The sequence below is a fragment of the Agelaius phoeniceus genome, chromosome 16 (assembly GCF_051311805.1).
Source record: "Agelaius phoeniceus isolate bAgePho1 chromosome 16, bAgePho1.hap1, whole genome shotgun sequence".
In the NCBI taxonomy this organism is placed as follows: domain Eukaryota; kingdom Metazoa; phylum Chordata; class Aves; order Passeriformes; family Icteridae; genus Agelaius; species Agelaius phoeniceus.
In genome coordinates, this window is record NC_135280.1 from 13,966,515 (window position 1) to 13,983,238 (window position 16,724).

Here is a 16,724-nt window from a genome sequence, read left to right on the forward strand (position 1 = left end):
CCCCTGCCAGCCCCAGCTCCAGCCCCCATCTCTGCCCTCTGTGCTCCCCCACACCCTGCCCAGCTCTGCACCAGCCCTCAAGAATGATCCCAAGTGTTAAACTTTCAGCAAAGCCATTTATTCCACTTTCCTGCTCCCACAGATCTCCAGGTAGGGACCCATATGAGCATCCCCAACGCCCCAGAGGGAATTCATGGCACGGCTGCCCCATTGTGCCAGCACGCTGGCCACTAACATGGGCAGAGGTGCTTGACCAGAAGCCCCAGGCCTCAGCTGTGCCCAGTGTCAACACAGCCACGTCCAAGTCAAGACGGGGCATTTAAAAAATTGGATGTTTTGTTCCTTACAAATGAAAGGGGGACCTGACAGCAGCAGTGTGTCCCTGAAATCAAAGCGTTATTCTAAGGCTCTGGCGCCCTCACGTAAGCACATGAACTCTCTGCAGGGGCTGTGCAGGTTGATCTGGGAAGCTCGCTAAGAGTTTAATGGCCATAAAAATAAAATCGCTTTTCCCTGCTTTAGACAAACCCAACCCCTCCCGGCTGGGCAGTGGGATCTCGTGGGCAGCCACTGCAGCCAGCCACGGGTCGCAAAGTTAGAAGTCTCTCAGCTCACCCACTTTTAATGGAGCACCACCACGGCGCCGTCACTCCATCCCCTCGCCCTGCTCGTCACCCAGCCCCACCTGCTGCTCCAGCGCCTCAGCCTCGCCCTCCAGCCCCACCAGGTGCTGCTCAGCCCCCCCGTGCAGCATGCCCGGGTGCTCTGCCCTCTCTCCCAGCTCATTGCCCGCTCGAGCCAGCTCGTTGCCCGCCTTGTGGTGGTGTCCTGCTGCCCCTCCGGTGTGGTCGAGGGCCCCCTTCTTCGGCCTCTGCGTGGCAGCCACGGCCTCGGCCAGCTTCTCCTCCGGCACCATGTTCAGGATCTTCAGGGCAAACAGGAGCTGGAACTTGGCCGTTCCTACGAAGGAGTTGGCCAGGAAGTTGGGCAGCCCGCCCATGCGATCTTTCTGGGTGTAGAGGGGCACACGGACCATGCCCATCACCTGCAATAGCACGGGCACAGCTCAGCAGGGGCTACAGCAGCACCAGCCCCCCCTGCCCTGCACCCCCTCTGCCCCACACCCGCACCCAGTGCCCGCCAGCCCTCGGCCCAGGCTCACCCTGCCCCTGCGCCAGGTCCTGCCCCTCCCTCCCACACCAGCCCCTGCCCTTGCTGCCCTCAGCCCCCCTGAGCCCCTTCACTGCCCCTTCCCAAACCCCCAGGGCCCTGCTCTCCCTGCCCAGCCCCTCAGCCCAGCCCTGGCTCTGCTCCCCCTGCTGCCCCTTTGGAGGGATCCCGCTGCCCCAGGCCACTATGGGGAGTCCCACTTGCCCCTGCAGCCGTGCCCTGCGTGGGGACACCACGGCTGACCCACGAGTCCCCCTCTACCAGGCCACAACCCCGAGCCCGCTGCCTCTGCAGCTCGCACGGCTGCCGACACCCACCGAGCGCCCCGGGGGCGCGGGGGGAGGCCCTGGCTCTCCCGCTCTGCCCCGGCCACCAGCCGGACCTGGCTGCCCGCGAGCAGGAAGGCGCCCCCCGCAGGGGAGGAACTCGGGTCACAGCGACATCACCAACCGAGGTCACGGTCCAGTCCGGGGCACTCAGCCCGGGGCAGGGGGAGATCCCCCCAGCTGCAAACGGCCCTCGCCCACATCCTGAGGCCGAGCGGTAACACGGGGCTCATCCCTGCGTGGGTGGACACCGGGAAAAGCTGGAGCTCAAGCTCGCTACGCTCTGGAGCCTGCGGCACGACCCCGGCCACGGTCCCTAACGCCGATGCCACGGGCGGTGCGGGCACCTGCCCCGGCAGCTCTACCTGCGGTGCATTCCCCGGCCGGGCTGGCAAGGGCAGCCCGGCAGACCCAGGAGGGAAGCGGCGCCTTCCCTGGGCTAAGTGAGAGCTCGCACACCCCTCCCGGGTGTCCCACCTCCATCCCGTGGTCTCGGGAATGCACCGCGCTGATCTCGATGGTGTGCAGCTCCTCCAGGGTGAGCTGCCTGGCGTAGAAGTGTGCCACCACGCGATGTGGCCCCTCTGTCAGGTGCGAGCACAGATAGTCAGCTTCCGTCAGGCGCACACAGCCTAAACCCAAGCCCAGCACCCGATTCAGACCGTCCTCCAGGGACCAGTAACGGCGATCCACGAACCCCCCGGGAAAGCCCAGCAGTCCGTCAAATCGCATCTGCATCTGCAATAGAGGCGCAGGGTGTTAATGGGGCACGGCGCGGCCCCCGGCGGGGGGCGAGGGGGCATCACGGAGGCCTTCGGAGGAGCGCGGGAGGCGTCGCGGCCGCTCCGTCGCGGCACTACCGGCTCCGGCGCATCCAGGACCATTCACCGACAGCGGCCCGGCCGTCGGGGCTCCGCGCCCCGGCCGCACAAGCCCTCGGGCCCAGCCTGATTCTACCGCCCTGAACGGGAACTACCGCGGAGCCACCGCCCCTCAGCCCGCCGCCCCCGGAGCCCGCGGCCCGACCCAGCCCCGTGGGCCCCGACCCAGCCCGAGGGCCCGCCCGCCGCCGCCCTGCTCCCGGCCCCGGCCCGGCCTCGCCCCCCCCCTCACCAGCACGGCGTAGCGCAGCGGGATGCGGCCGAACAGCATGCCCGGGTTGGGCGCGTATAGCATGGCGTGGCAGGAGTGGCTCCAGCCCGGGCCGAGCCGCATCGCCTCGTAGCGCGTCAGCGGTTTCAGCTCGGGCACGCCGGGCACGCCGAGAGTGGGCAGGGGCGGCAGCGCGCCCATGGCGGGCAGCGGGCCCATGGCCGCCATCGTCCCCACGGCCGCCATCGCCTCGCGCCACCGCCGCCCGCTCCGCGCACGCGCCGCGCCCACGACGCCGCGGGGGCGGGACCGCCGCTCGCTTCGGCCAATGGGAGCGCGCCGCGCGCCGCAGAGCCAATGGGCTCTCGGCGGCTCCTGCCAATCGCCGCGCGCGCCAGAGGCGGGGCAGGCGGCGGGCCGTCAATGAGGGGCGGGCGGGTTGCGCGCGCCGCTCGCCTTATTAGGGCAGCGCCGCGCGCGGGGTCCGGTGGCGCGCGCGGCCAATCGCAGCGAAGCGCGGGGGGGAAGGAGGGGCGACGAAGGGCATGCCGGGAAGGAGGCGGGGGCGGGAACGAACGAGACCTCCCCCCACCTTGGCCCCGCCCCAATTCCCGCCCCCTGCCCATTAGCCCCGCCCCCCGCCCCCGCCCCCCGGCCGGAGCCGCGCTTCTCCCTCCCGCTCCCCCCCTGTGCCCCCGGTGCACACGGACTCGCGTGGCTGCTCCACGGGTTTATTACTACAAACATAGACGGGGAGGGGGGGGGGGACGTGCCCCGGGACCCCCCGCAGAAGCAGAACAAGGCACACGGCGTGGGCAGCGCCGGGCTCTGCGGGAACGGGGGGCGTGGGGGTCACCCCGAACGGGCCGGGGCGGGGCTGGACCCCCCCGTCCCCCCCGTGACTACCTCGGGCCGGGCCGGGGCTGACCCCCGCATTCCCCCGCTGCCGCGGAGCCCTGCGGCCCGGCAAGGCAGGGAGGGCCACAGCTATGTACAGGGCAGTGACAGCAAAGGGCTGTGCTCGGTAAGTACAAAATATACATCGTAGTGTCCTTCATCAGCCGACTCGGACCAAAAACCCCGCCCCGGCCCCACAGACACCTCCCACGGACAAACACGACACCAGCCCCTACCCACCGCCAGGAAACATGCACAGGCTGTGCCGAAACCGTGTCCGTGCCACAGACACCCCGCGCTGCGTCCCGGAGAGCCCGGCGGGCCCGGCGGCACGGGCAGGGCCCGGCCCCGCTCACGAAAGGCTCTGCTCGTCCTCCAGGTGCAGACGGGTCTGCTCGAAGAGAAGGGGCTGCGTGGGGCTGCCGGTGCCGCGGACGGGGAGCGTCTTGGTGAAGTCGGACGACCCTGGGTGAGGACAGGGAGTTCAGTCCCAGCAATGGGAGCCCTGTCGGGGCTCAGCATCCCTCCCACCCTACACTGAGCACAGGAGATAGGGCTGGAGCCAACCGCTCATCCCCTCAGGTGCAGGCTGAGTGACACAGGACACTGAGGGGGGACACTGCCACAGCCTGGGAGAAGCCAGCAGGGCCTGGATGTTGGTGGTGCACAGGAGGCAGCAGGGCCCTCGCTCAGCAGTGGGGAGAGGTTTCTGCTGCCCAGCCTGGTGTCCTGGCACTCAGGGGCAGCAGGAATGCTGTGCCAGGAATGGGAAGGTAGCGAGGGCAGAGGCAGCAGTGCAGCCTGGCTGGTTTGCTGCCCCTCCTTCCCTGCCCCGATGGACAGAACCAGCCCCGTCCCTGCTCTCTGCCAGCACTCCCAGGAGGGCCCTGTTGCCCCACACAACAGGAATGCATAAGAAGAACGAGAAGACGTACCAGCTTACTCCTCTATACCAACAGAGCAGGAATCAGGACCAAGTGCTGCCCAAGACAGGAGGGAGGAAGGCAGACAGAGAGGGAAGGAGACATTAGAGAGGTAACTCAGAACAGACTGCAACTCTACGGAAGAAAACAGGCTGCAACGACAACAGTCAGAGGTGAGGCCAGCGCAGGGTCCCACGGCACCCTGGGACCCTCCCTGCCGTGACAACACTGCCCCAGCCCCCAGCTGCTGGCCCAGACTGCTCCCCTCCCTCACCCCAAAGCAGGAGCACACTCGGGAGCACACAGGAGGCCTTTGTCACACAGAGCTGTGCTGGGAGCAGCTGTGGCCCAAAGAGAAGAAAGGAGGGGAAGGACAGAGACACGAGGGTGAGGGAGGAGGAGGAGTGAGAAGGGGGCCAAGTCACCTCTGTGTAAGCCCCCCTTGCCCACCACCCACCCAGCCCACTGTTGGTGCAGGAGCGTTCCAGACCCGTTCCAGTCCCGTGCCAGGGCTGTGGGACACAGCTGCACAGACCCCCGGCCCTGGGGGCAGCCCCGGCCCCAACGGCGCGGCCGTTACCTGGCAGGAAGACATCGACCGGGGCGTCGCTCTCGGAGCGCGTCAGGCTCCGGCTCTCGCAGCCGCCGTCCTGCAGCACATCTTCCACCGAGGGCGGGCGGCTACCTGGAACCAGCCCAGAGCGCGGCCCCTCAGCCCCCAGCACGGGTCAGGGCGCTCACAGCCAGAGTGGGTCCAGATCTTGATGTGAGGAAGCTCCCCAGGCCCCCCCCAGCCCCACTGATGTGCCAGGAGTGCTGGTGACATTGGCCCGGGTCACAGTGCCACAGGGCCACCTCCTCACGTGCAGCCTCATGGCCCAAACCGTGCCCACCACTCCTGTCTGGGTGCTGACTGAGCACCAGAGACCCATCCCAAGGACCCAGAGACCCATCCTGTGTGCCCAGTACCGTGGATGTGCTGTCCCCAGGACCCCAGTGGTGTTCTCCGCAGTGCAAGAAGAGCTCATAGCATGGAAAGCTCTACTCGAGTAAAGCTCAGAGCAAGGTGGGATGCTTGGCAAATAAACCAGAGAGACCTCTGGATTTCACTCCCTCACCTCCAAGAAAAGACCCTAGCACCCTTCCCTGGTGAAGAACAGAGCCTCAGAGATGGACTTAGGGGGCTGGATGTTTCTGAACTCATTTGTTCATTCCCCAGTTGTCCCTGTCCCACCACAACAGCACTGAACACCGAGCTGAGGTCTGGCTGCACCCACACCTACCCTGCTGCACCGATGAGGCCTCCTCCATCTCTTCTCCTGCCACGCTCTGTAAGGAGGGACAGCACAGGTTATTTCTGCAGCTGGAGCCTTTGCTGTGCCATTCTCCTGCTCTGGCTTCCTCCAGGGAGCTGTGCTCAGGGCCAGGGCTGGTTCCACAGCAGGAGCAGGGGGCTGCCCCAGTGCTGTAGCACCACAGGCTGGGATGGAGGGGTCTTACCAGCAGTGGGCACTGGAAGCTCCTAATGCCCAGCTCCCACCCTGCCCCAAACACTGCTGGGCTTGCCCAGGATGCTGGGGAAGGTGAGCTCTGCCATGGCTCCAGCTGAGTGGTTTTCCACTCCCCAAGAGGTGTCAGGAGCACAGGGAGTGGCTACATCCTTCCCCATGGAGCTTTAGGGGTAAACAAAGCAGCCAATACTCTTGGCTCGGGGCAATGGTTCTTCAGGAGGCACTTCCATGTCCCAGAAGCCCCCCAGAAGAGCTGAGGCTCAGAAGCCCCCCCAGCAGAGCACATCTTACCTCTGGAGAGCTGGTCTCCCTCAGGACCAGCTCACCCCCGCTCAGCACCGCCTGCGAGTCGGAGTCCTCGGAGAGCTTCTCCTCATCCTCCTCGTGGATTGGGGATGAGGGAGACCGTAGTGTGCTGCAGCAAGAGAAACTCCATTTGCAGGGAGTTCCCAGCACCCTGGGGCCTGGAGGACATGGGGGCAGCACAAGCCAACTCTCATAAGCAGGAGCTCAGACTGGGGAGCTGAATTCACCAGGGCCTCCAGTACTGGCCACACAGAGAACAGCAGCAGCAGGGTGGGACAGAGCCAAGAGTGCCAAACTCCAGCACAGCAACAAGAGCCCAGGTCCCACACTGCTTCTCACACTTTCAGGGCCCCCTTCCCAGGTGAAAATCTGGGCTGGAGCACAGTGAGGAGTGCCAGGAGCAAACCCAGTCTGATCTGAGCAGCCCCATATCCTCACCTAACCCCTCCATCACAGGGCCAACAGGAGCCTTCAGACAAGAACTACACGATCTCCATTCAGCACTTTGTGCTCTGAAATCCAGGTCACCCCCCATTCCTTTGCTCCTGAGGAGCCCCATGGAAAGCTGAAATCCAATGAGGTTTGGACATCAAATGTAAATTCTAGAACTAAGTGCATTGGAAAGGAGACATTTCCATCTGAAGTCTTTACTCTGGGGGTGGTGAGGCCCTGGCACAGATTGCCCAGAGAAGCTGTGGCTGCTCCATCCCTGGAAGTGTCCAAGGCCAGGCTGGAGAGAGCTTGGAGCCTGGGATAGTGGAAGTTGTCTGTCCACAGTGGGGAGATGCAATGAGATGAGCTTTATGGCCCTTCCCAATGCAAACCATTTTGTGATTCTATGATTAAATTCTCCTTAAAAAGGGCTCAAAAATCCTCTTTCTTTTGGTGACAGAGCCAGCCCTCAGGACACACGAGCTGTAACCTCAGGCTGAACACAGGGACAATGTCCCCATTCCCTCCCTGGCACAAGTACCTGCTGTCCTCCTAAAACTCTGAGTTAGCTGTGCTAGCAGTGACAGGACCAGCCAGAGCCCTCTCCTGGCTCCCAGCATGTGTGGCCACCAAACCTCAGGGCCTGCAAGAGGAGTGACCCCGTGCCCTGCTGACCTGTCTGGAGACTTGCTGCGCTTGCCCTTTTGGTGGGCACCCTCCAGGGCTCTGTCCATGGCCCCGAGGGGGCGGCTGGCAGGGGCCATCCCATCCACCACCCCCGAGTAGGAGATCTCGTCGTAGAGAGGGGCCGAGGGCAGCGAGGGCGACACGGAGCGCAGCCCATTCAGCGCCTCCAGCAGCGAGATGGGCTCGTAGCCTGCGGGGATGTTGTCAGAGCTCTGCACGTGAGAAACAGGGGAGATGTTAGGGAAATACCACCAGGATGGAAAGCCCCCTGCCCCCCAGGCAGCCCATCCCCACAGCCACCTCGGCTCCTTCCCTGGACAGCCACAAAATCCCCTCAGGGAATGCTGGTGATGCTCCAGGCAAGTTCCCAGAGCTGTGCTTGAGAGATTGGGCATCCCCCTGATGTGCTTTCAAGAGCTGGGCAAGGAGGGTGAGGCAGCAGGCTCCTAAAAAGCTTCTATAAAATATGTTTGGATTTTTTTTTCCCCGAAAGCTCCTCCAGTGGTTCAGAGACCTTTCCAGCTCAATGAACATCCCACTTGTGCTCCCAGCCATGGAACATGCAGCTGTTTCACAGCACCACCAGTGTCACCAAGGCAGAGCTGAAGGAGGGGAGCATGTGTGCACCAGCTGAGAGATGGTTCTTGAAGCCTACCCCACTTCTCCCATGTGCTCTCAGCTGCTAACACTGGCTCCATGCACATTCACCTCTGCTAAAAGGCAGGAAAGGGATCACAGAACCACTGACCTTGTAAGGAGGAAGGAAAACCACACCAATTCCCATTCCCTCTGTTAATCACAAAGCTGCCTCTCAAAGGGACCCTTGCAAATCAACACAGGTTTAACTCCAAAAATCCTCCTGATCATAAAGACCCTGTGGACCCAGAGAAAAATGGGGTTTATGCTGCAGCCCAGGAGGCCACAGGCAGTTCAGCCCAGTCTGATGCAAATCAAGAGGTGACACTCCCACAGTTGAGGCTACATTAAATTGAGATGTTTCAGCCCTGTGTCCTCAAGGAGGTGGTTCTAAGTTGTACAGAGGATGGCACCATGCTGCTAAGGCTGGCCATGAACCTCCACAGCTTGTGTGTCCCATGTCCCAGTCACACGTGCAGCTGAACCTGCCCAGCAGCCTGGTCCTCCAACACAGCCCCTGTTTGGTGAGAGCTGAGTACTGAACTGACTCACCTGTGCTCACAGGAGGAGTTGGGTCTGATGGGGAGGGAAGAATGAGTGGGGTCAATCCCCAACCCACATCCCAGGACTGGTTCTGTGAGGGTTATGAGCTTTGAAGATAAACAGCTCAGCTAAACAAGGAATGGGTTCCCAGCTGCTGCCAGCTGTAGGTGGTGGGGCCAAAAGCCATCTCCAAAAACTTTTCATCTGCAGACAGCAGCCCAGCTGTGCTATTCTGTGTAGAGAAAAGTCAGGGAGACAAACTCCCCTGGATTCCTGTTTGGGGCTTTTTCTCCTGGCTGTGCAGAGCAGGCCCTGAGGGCTCAAAGGCTGCCTGTTGCTGTGGTAAAAGTTCAGGTTGCACAGCACAGCTCAGAGGCTGGAGGAGGATTTCCCACCAATGGCTAGGACCCCCTCACTGGGACACCACTCCCTTGAGGGACACTCACACCATGACCCCAGGAACACTGCCAGTGCCTGTGGGAGCCTTGCAGAGAGCCAGGTCAAGCCAGAATGGGTTCAAACCTGAACCAGCACCAGGTTTTCTGCAGACCCTCAAGCCCAGCAAGTCATGTTCCTACAAGGCTGAGCATCTGAGCTGGCTTGAGCAAAAGAAAACTGCAACGTCCTTGATAGAGATGACAGCCATGGCTGCATTTGATGGGAGTAAACAAAGAGGGCACAAACAGCCTGCCTGGCCTGGGGGCTCCCTCAGGTTTCCCCTTCCCAGCTCCTGGAGCCCCACAATTGCCATTCATGCTGTCCCCAGCACAGCACTCCAGTTACACACTGCCAAACCCACTCAGAGGCTCCCCAGCCAAGACAAGCTCCATCCTTCCTGTTCCTGTAAAAGCAAACCAGCCTGAATGCAAGACCAGCTCCAGCTGCACCTCTACATGCCAGCACCACAAACCACACCAAGATGTGCCCACACCAAACTGCCAAGGGGATGAGGTAAGTGCAAGGAAGCTTTTGGGTGAGCTGTGGGGACTGCAGCTTGCCCACAGTCCTATGAAGCTGTGAAAACATCTTGGCCAGGAACCATAAATCAGCCAGGGGACAGTCCCTGAGAGTCAGCATCAGAGCCCTGTGCCAAGCTGCTTCCTTCTGGCTCGTTCCTCCACAGGCAAACCAGGGATGTCAGTGATCATCTGTGCAGGGTGTGAGCATCTCACTGCCAATGTGAGGGACGTGGAGTGTCACAGCCTGGCAGGGGCACAGGCCAAACCCAGCGTGTCAGCAAGCCCTCGTGGTGACACTGCCACGTGCAGGTGACACTGCTGGCACAGAGCTGCCAAGTGCAACCAGCCAAGTCCACTTACTGTTCTTACTTCCCTCCTAGGCTTCCTGCTGGGCAGGGAGACAGAGCTCACCTTAAGGGGTTTAAAGGGGTGCTGTCAAGAGAAAACCATGTTTTAAAGAAGTTGTTTCTTGAGGTTAAGTGACAGGAAGAGACACACAGCATCTCCTCACCTCGCTGCAGGTGACAGCACCCGTGTCCTCCACACACCACGCTCTGCTTCACAACCCTCAGGCCTTCACCCCCCTATTCCTCAGCCCCAGCTGGAGGCAGCAGAGGGCAGATGGATAAACCCAACCTTTTTCTGTGACAGTATCTGTTCCCATGCAAGCCTGTAGGATGATCTAGATACACTTGTCCTTCTCTTCATTCTAATCTTGGTGTCTCACCAGAGCCAGATGTGCAACAGCACTGCTCAGGCAGAGAGCAGCTGCCCTTCCCACACTGGGACATGCAACTGGGCCCTGAGGCCACCAGCACAACACTTCCCATCCCACACTCCCTCAGATGCATGCCAAGACACCCAGGGAAGCTGCCACAAGGAGGCCCTTCTACTCCCATGCTGGGAACCCCAGTGCCAAGGGTATTTTATCTGTGTGCTGCCACAGAGATGTGTGTGCAAGTCAAACTGGAACCCCTCTGCCCTGTTTTCACAGCTCCCACCCTGTCATGCCCAGAGTTTGCCACTTTTCTGTTGGGCCAGGCAACAAGAAACCTGAGATTTCTGTGGGTTTGTTTCCTCTAATCCAGTTGTGTTGATAAGAAAAGGCAGCACTGCTTGGGAAGCCCTCAGTGAAAGGTGTGACCAAACCTCCTGAGGTCCCAGCCATCAGCCCAAGCAACTCATGCAGCCAGCAGCTGCTTGCTGAGGCTGAGAGCAGCAGGCAGGCTTTGTACAGGGGTCAGAGGTACTTACAGAGTGCTCATCATGGTCCACACTCTGTGCCAGGACAGGGCTGAAGGACACTGGTGACAGAGCCCCCGGCTTCTTCCTCACCGCCCGGATCTGCAGCAGGGCACGGAAGGCTAGGAGAGAACAGGAGGTGGTGACTGCACAGCCCAGCAGGGCCAGGCCAGGCCAGGGCTCCTGCCCTGCCACAGACACACTGTGGGCATGAAGGAGCTCCCCTGAGTGTGGGGAGTGGGGCCATGGAGCGCCCCAAAGCCAAGTGATGGGGTCAGGCTCCCATTGATCTACACAGGGAAGGATCTGCTGGCTGAAAGTCTGGATGCACAGAGCCCTTGTGGAGAACAGGCACTGCCTGCCCCAGTACAGTCATGGACAGGGTGCTTCAGCTACTCTGCAAGTGCAGAAGCCCAGAGAAGTTCTCCTTAAGGGTAGGTCACAACAACACAGTAAGAAAACCATGAGCTTGCCCTCAGGAGTGCACTGCATGCTACAGGTTGGGTGGGGAACTCATTAAATCCCCTCTGGGTTCCTTCAGACGCCACAAACCTCAGCCCTGGGGTCCAGCTGTGGTGGTGAAAGGCTCCAGCTGAAGGGTTAGTGGCTGCACTCTTGTCTCCAGCACAGCCACCCCTCAGTCCTAACACCAGCAGAGCTTTGATCTCCACTCCCTGCAGATCTTGAATATTGCTTGTTCCTCTGTGCCAAGGGCACACACAAACGAGCCAGACATCTGTTCTGATGCAGCTGTGAGCACCTGCCAGGCATCCTCCTAGTTCTTGTTGCACCAAACCCCTTCAAGATCAGCCTAGAGCCAGAGAACAGAGGTACAAATCTATCCTTGCTGCCTCTGCACTCCCCAGAAGCAGATTCCCAGGAAGTCTGAGATATGGGGACATTTTCCAAACAAATACAACCTACTCCCCTCCAGCCTGCAGATGAGACAATGCTGTTCCTCTGTTTTATGATGTGCTACTTATAGTCAAAGCTGTCTGGCACTTCCTCTGGTAAGATCTTGCTTTTGGTTACTGCTCTTTGCCATGTTTGGACTGTTTGGACTTAATTTCTCAGGCCAAACATCCGTCTTAGGCTCTTTATTTCTTTCCCTGAGAATTGTCAGTTAGAAACAATCAAATACCTCAGAGACCAGGGGGTAAAACACACACTCTGCCCCTTCCAGCAGAAACACAAAATTCTCAAGGGCCTCCTGTGCTTTTGAGAAAAAACACAGAATTCAGCAAATGCTGCCTGAGTGCCAAAACATGTATTTAAGTTTTTCCATCTTTTGGGAGCTGAGCAATGCAGGGGTCAAGCAAATCCTCCTAATTCCTGGCAGAGCAAAAGACTCCAAACTGACTGTTACCTCATCCCTGCCTCCTGGTGAAATCCAGGTAAGGTTGCCAGAAGATTAAAAAAAATCATGCTGTGTACTTGGACACCCCTCCATTGGTGCTGGCTGCTCTCTCAGCCAGATACCCTCAGGATAAAGCTTCTCCAGCCCTTCCTTTGGGGATTTTCCATCATCTTCACCAAAACACAAAAACTCCTGACATGGCACAGCCCAGAGCACCTGTACGTTCACATCCACCCCAGGGAGAGGCTGAGTGGCCAGGGAGGCACTGGCCAGAGCCATTCTCCTCTCCTGACTGAGGACATTTATTCTGGGTTCCAGTGAGAGCAGCAGCACAATGCTGAGCCTTGGGGTGGGGTACTGAAAAGAGGCTCATCCTCCCAGGAGCCAGGGCAGGGCCAGGTGTCTTAGGCTGGAAGTGGGGGTGTGTGTTCTATTCCTGTCTGATGGGGCACTTATCTGCTGTTCATGGGGCAGTTTTCTCTTTATCTCTCCCCCAGCCAATCCTCCCTGCAGGAGATCTCTGCTGTCCATGGCCACTGAGTGTCCCTGCAGGGCTGATCCAATTCCATCATCCCATGGGGAGATGCTGCGCCCAGGGGAGGAGCCAAGCATTCCTACCTGGATCCAATCTGAGCCTGGCACAGCACAGCAGCCTTTGCCCACTGCATTCTGAGGAAGACCAGGCCCATCTACCCGACCCCTGGACCTGCAGAGGAAAACTCCACCCTTCTACAGGATCACTGCTCTGACAGAACCACAGCTGGCACTGCAGGAGGGCTGAGCCACCATGGGATGGGGCTGTGCCACCACCCTGACACACAGGGGGTCAGCTCCTATTCTGACTCTGCCAGTGTTGTTTTGTATTATTGCATCTTTATTTTATTTTAACTTTCTTCCCGAATAAAGAACTGTTATTCCTGCTCCCATATCTTTGCTGAGAGCCCTCTTAAATTCAAAATTAGAACAATTCAGAGGGAGGGCATTTACATTTTCCAGTTCAGGGGAGGCTCCTGCCTTCCTTAGCAGACACCTGTCTGTTCAAACCACGACACCAGGGCACTCAGGGAGCCCACAGATGGGGCAGTTGCTGGCCTCGTGTTTGGGGCACTCAGACCCCGCAGATGGGGCAGTTGTTGGCCTGGTATTTGGGGCACTCAGACCCTGCAGATGGGGCAGTTGTTGGCCTGTGGCTGGGGCACTCACAGACCCTGCAGATGGGGCAGTTGCTGGCCCGGTGTTTGGGGCACTCAGACCCCACAGATGGGGCAGTTGTTGGCCTGGTGTTTGGGGCACTCACGCAGCCTGCAGATGGGGCAGTTGTTGGCCTGGTGTTTGGGGCACTCAGACCCTGCAGATGGGGCAGTTGCTGGCCTGGTGTTTGGGGCACTCAGACCCCACAGATGGGGCAGTTGCTGGCCTGGTGTTTGGGGCACTCACGCAGCCTGCAGATGGGGCAGTTGTTGGCCTGGTAGCGCAGCGTGTCGGCGCAGGAGTTGCAGAGGCAGAGGTGGCGGCAGGGCAGGATCAGGGTGTCCCGCAGGTCCGACAGGCACACCACGCACTCGTTGCTGTTGTCGCTGTTCTCGTCGTCTGAAGGCTGCAAGGAGAGGCAAAGGGTTGGCCTGGCAGTGCTGGGGGCTGGGCCAAGCTGCCAAGGGACAGGAGCCTGGGGGAATTTCCCACCCAAAAGTCTGGAAATTCTCTTTTTGCAGCTCTCAGCAGGGGTTCCTCAAGGAGGGCAAACTGTCGCCCACACAGTCCTGCTCACACTCCTTCCTTTCAGGGCACTGGGAATTCATGGCAGAGTTGTCCTTCCCCACAGCCATGTTCTGTTCAGAGGGGGCCCATTTTGGGGCAGGGATCTCCTTGACTGAGGCTGACCAGGAACAAGCTCCTGCCTCCCATCCTGGTGGCTCCAGGGTCAATAGGGAAGTGAACTCTTTGGAACTCTGGCCTTTCTTCCCCACAGACAGAGCAGCCCCAAAAGGAGCTGTGTGCTGTATGTTGTTCCAGCCATGTCTAGCCCAGCTTCCACAGGTCCCCTGAGCAGGTGAGTGATTCTCCTGCATCCCCTGTGCTGGCACAAGCTCTGATGCAGCTGCAGGAGAACCAGCACAGGGCACTCAGCTGCCCACAGCTACCCTGGTAAAAGGCTCAGTGTGCACCCATTCGACATGAACGTGTTTCACACCCATCTTTCTCAGAGCCCCACAAATTGGCTCACAGCCACTGATCAAGCTGGGAGAGAAACTCCCTCTCCAACCACAAGACTGACACCAGAAAACTCCACAGCCTCCCCACTGATGTCACAGAAGTTGTGCCAGAGCTCACCACGATGGCCCAGGATGGGGTACCTTCCACCTTCACCTGGGGCCCCTTTGGTCTCCAGGGCTAACATGTGCCAGACCAGGGGCAACCTCAGTGTCAACAGCATTTGTGCTGCTGCCACATCCTCACCCAGCCTTTTTTTGGAGGGAGAGCAGGCTCTTTGCTGTCCCACTCACATGGTTTGCTGAATAAGGAAGAATAAAAATGGCCCCAGGCCACTTGTCTGATGGGCCAGGATTGCTGGATCACGAGAATCATCACAAGACCCAAAAAGAGGCCCTCAATCCTGTTAATTCTCTCCCTCAATCCTGTGCAAGAAAAGTCTTAGCAAACACTTCTCCCTCTTGCCTCTTCAGGTGCTGTTGGCAGACAAGGACCACAGGATGCTCTGGGCAGGACACTGCAGGGGAAATCCTGCTTGTCTTACTCCATGTGTGCAAATAGCTCACTCCACACCCCAGAGCTGTGTGATCCCAAGGCCAGCACTGGGTACACTCCACAGCCCAGGTGGCAGCAAAGGGCAGCTCTCCAAAGGCTCCACGAAGAATAAATCAGTCACACAACCTGTGCATGGCTGTGCAGCAGGCTGGGATCCAGCAGCAGCTCCTGCCTCAAGTTTCTGGCTTTGGCATTTGCATACACATCCCTTAGGGGTGCTGTGCTCCCTCCTGCTGGGGAATGCAAGAGGAATGCAAGAGGAATGTCTCTGGACACTGGCAAACCCCAGAGAGTTCTCTGAAACACTAAAGGAACATGCAGAACCCCCAGCCAGAACACAAAGGAGATACAAGAACAAAGCACAGACACCAGGCACGACTGCCTTGACTGCAGAGAGACAGCAACACTGGCTCTCTACAAGCCCTAAAAATCAGTGCTCTGACACACCCCTGGGGCATTGATCCCCTTCTCTCCTAGCAATCCCAGCCACAGGGAACATCCTCAAGAGCCTCATGTTGCCTAAAATTACCTCAGCACAACTCCACTGAATGCTTGGGCCTGACACCAGGGAGGGTCTGTCATCCTTGGGCTCCTTGGGTGCCTGCAGGAATCACACAGCCTGGTCTGTGGGAAGCAGCTCCACACTGCCCTGCCAATCCCCATTGTTAGGCTCAAAAGCAGAAGGTGCAGGCTGGGAACTCCCAGCTGAGGGAGCTGCTGGGCACCTTTACCTTGGTCTCCTGGTTGTTTTTGTTCTCGATGCCGTAGATCTCCTGAAGCAGGTAGCTCACCCGGTCAACCTAGGGGAGAACACCACAGCTGGAGTGACAGCTGCTCTGGCCTTACTGGTTTAGGACCACCTTCCCTCCCTCCCTCCCTGTGTCAAATGTTACACCCAGAACTACCCTATAATGACATGAAAAAGGTAACAAACAAATACTGCAAAGGACAGCTGGGAGAATGAGCCTCTCCTTGCTCAAAAAGTAGAGCCCATCCTGCCTGCTCTGAGCAGAGAGTAACAGAAGTGGTTAGCTGGGCTATCAAAAAATCAAAATCATCTAAAAACAAGTACTCTGCTTGTCCCAGACATTGGGAATACAGCTCAAATAATCCAGAGGCAATCAGCCTTCTACACTCCTCTCCTCTCTGAGGTCCTGCTTAACTTCAATCAAGATGAACTTGCACCCATTTTTGCAACCTCAGAGTTGTGCCAACAGCGCCTTCCTGGCACACCAGTGGCAGCACATCACCTCCCTGCTCATCCCCTGGGAGCATAAGGTTAAGTTACTGAGGACAGACAAACGGTGTCCCTTAGGAGGAGGAGCACTCAAGGAATAACTCTGTGTTAGTGCAATGTCATTTACTGCCATGCCCAGGCCCTTGGTGGCATCTCTAAATTGGGGGTGTGGTGGCAGAAGGTGCTTGAGGCACAGGTGGAAGCTGCTCAGAGCCCCAGCCTGGGACAACTCCAAGCCATGACTTCTGCAAACTGGCAGCTGCCTGCAAGCCCCACTGAGCAGCTGAATTTCAGCACTGAGGTCGATTCAGTCAAGATTCAGTACTGTTTAGCACCTTCATTGATGATCTGGATGAGGGGATCAGATGTACCCTCAGTAAGGTCACAGACATAACAAAGTTTGGTGGGAGTGTTTATCTGCTCGATGGTAGGAAGGCTCTGCAGAAGGATCTGTAACAACAGGGGAGGCTCAGGTTGGACACCAGGAGGAATTTCTTTACAGAAGGGGTTGTCAAACATTGGAAGGGGCTGCCCAGGAGGTGATGGAGTCATCATCCCTGGAGGTTTTCAAGGAATGACTGGGCTGGGTGACATGGTGGTGACCACTCACAGGTTGGACTCGATGATCTTGCAGCTCTTT

The 16,724-nt window shown here is 58.9% G+C and overlaps 2 protein-coding genes across 6 annotated transcripts in view; both read right to left on the reverse strand.

The window, feature by feature from the left end:
- Positions 1-96: 96 nt before the first annotated feature.
- Positions 97-2,883, reverse strand: NUDT16L1 (nudix hydrolase 16 like 1). The gene is made up of 3 exons (XM_054644065.2): positions 2,610-2,883; positions 1,974-2,234; positions 97-1,045 (listed from the first exon to the last, which is right to left on the reverse strand). The coding sequence occupies exons 1-3, from the start codon at positions 2,832-2,834 to the stop codon at positions 647-649; spliced, it is 885 nt and encodes a 294-aa protein (XP_054500040.1). The 5' UTR covers positions 2,835-2,883; the 3' UTR covers positions 97-646.
- A 422-nt stretch (positions 2,884-3,305) lies between these two features.
- The window catches only part of MGRN1 (mahogunin ring finger 1), a 50,406-nt gene continuing 36,987 nt past the window's right edge, over positions 3,306-16,724 (reverse strand). Inside the window, exons 9-18 of one of the 5 annotated variants that reach the window (XM_054644062.2) lie at positions 15,579-15,647; positions 15,377-15,448; positions 13,519-13,678; positions 10,737-10,846; positions 7,333-7,556; positions 6,211-6,334; positions 5,688-5,737; positions 4,989-5,089; positions 4,421-4,465; positions 3,306-3,950 (exon numbers count right to left, since the gene is read on the reverse strand). In XM_054644062.2, the coding sequence (XP_054500037.2) occupies positions 4,425-4,465; positions 4,989-5,089; positions 5,688-5,737; positions 6,211-6,334; positions 7,333-7,556; positions 10,737-10,846; positions 13,519-13,678; positions 15,377-15,448; positions 15,579-15,647 (951 nt within the window). In that variant the 3' untranslated portion in view covers positions 3,306-3,950; positions 4,421-4,424. Of the gene's footprint in view, positions 3,951-4,420; positions 4,466-4,528; positions 4,561-4,988; positions 5,090-5,687; positions 5,738-6,210; positions 6,335-7,332; positions 7,557-10,736; positions 10,847-13,518; positions 13,679-15,376; positions 15,449-15,578; positions 15,648-16,724 lie in introns of those variants that run through there. The other 4 variants (XM_054644060.2, XM_054644064.2, XM_077186758.1 and 1 more) reach the window with 4 other exon arrangements.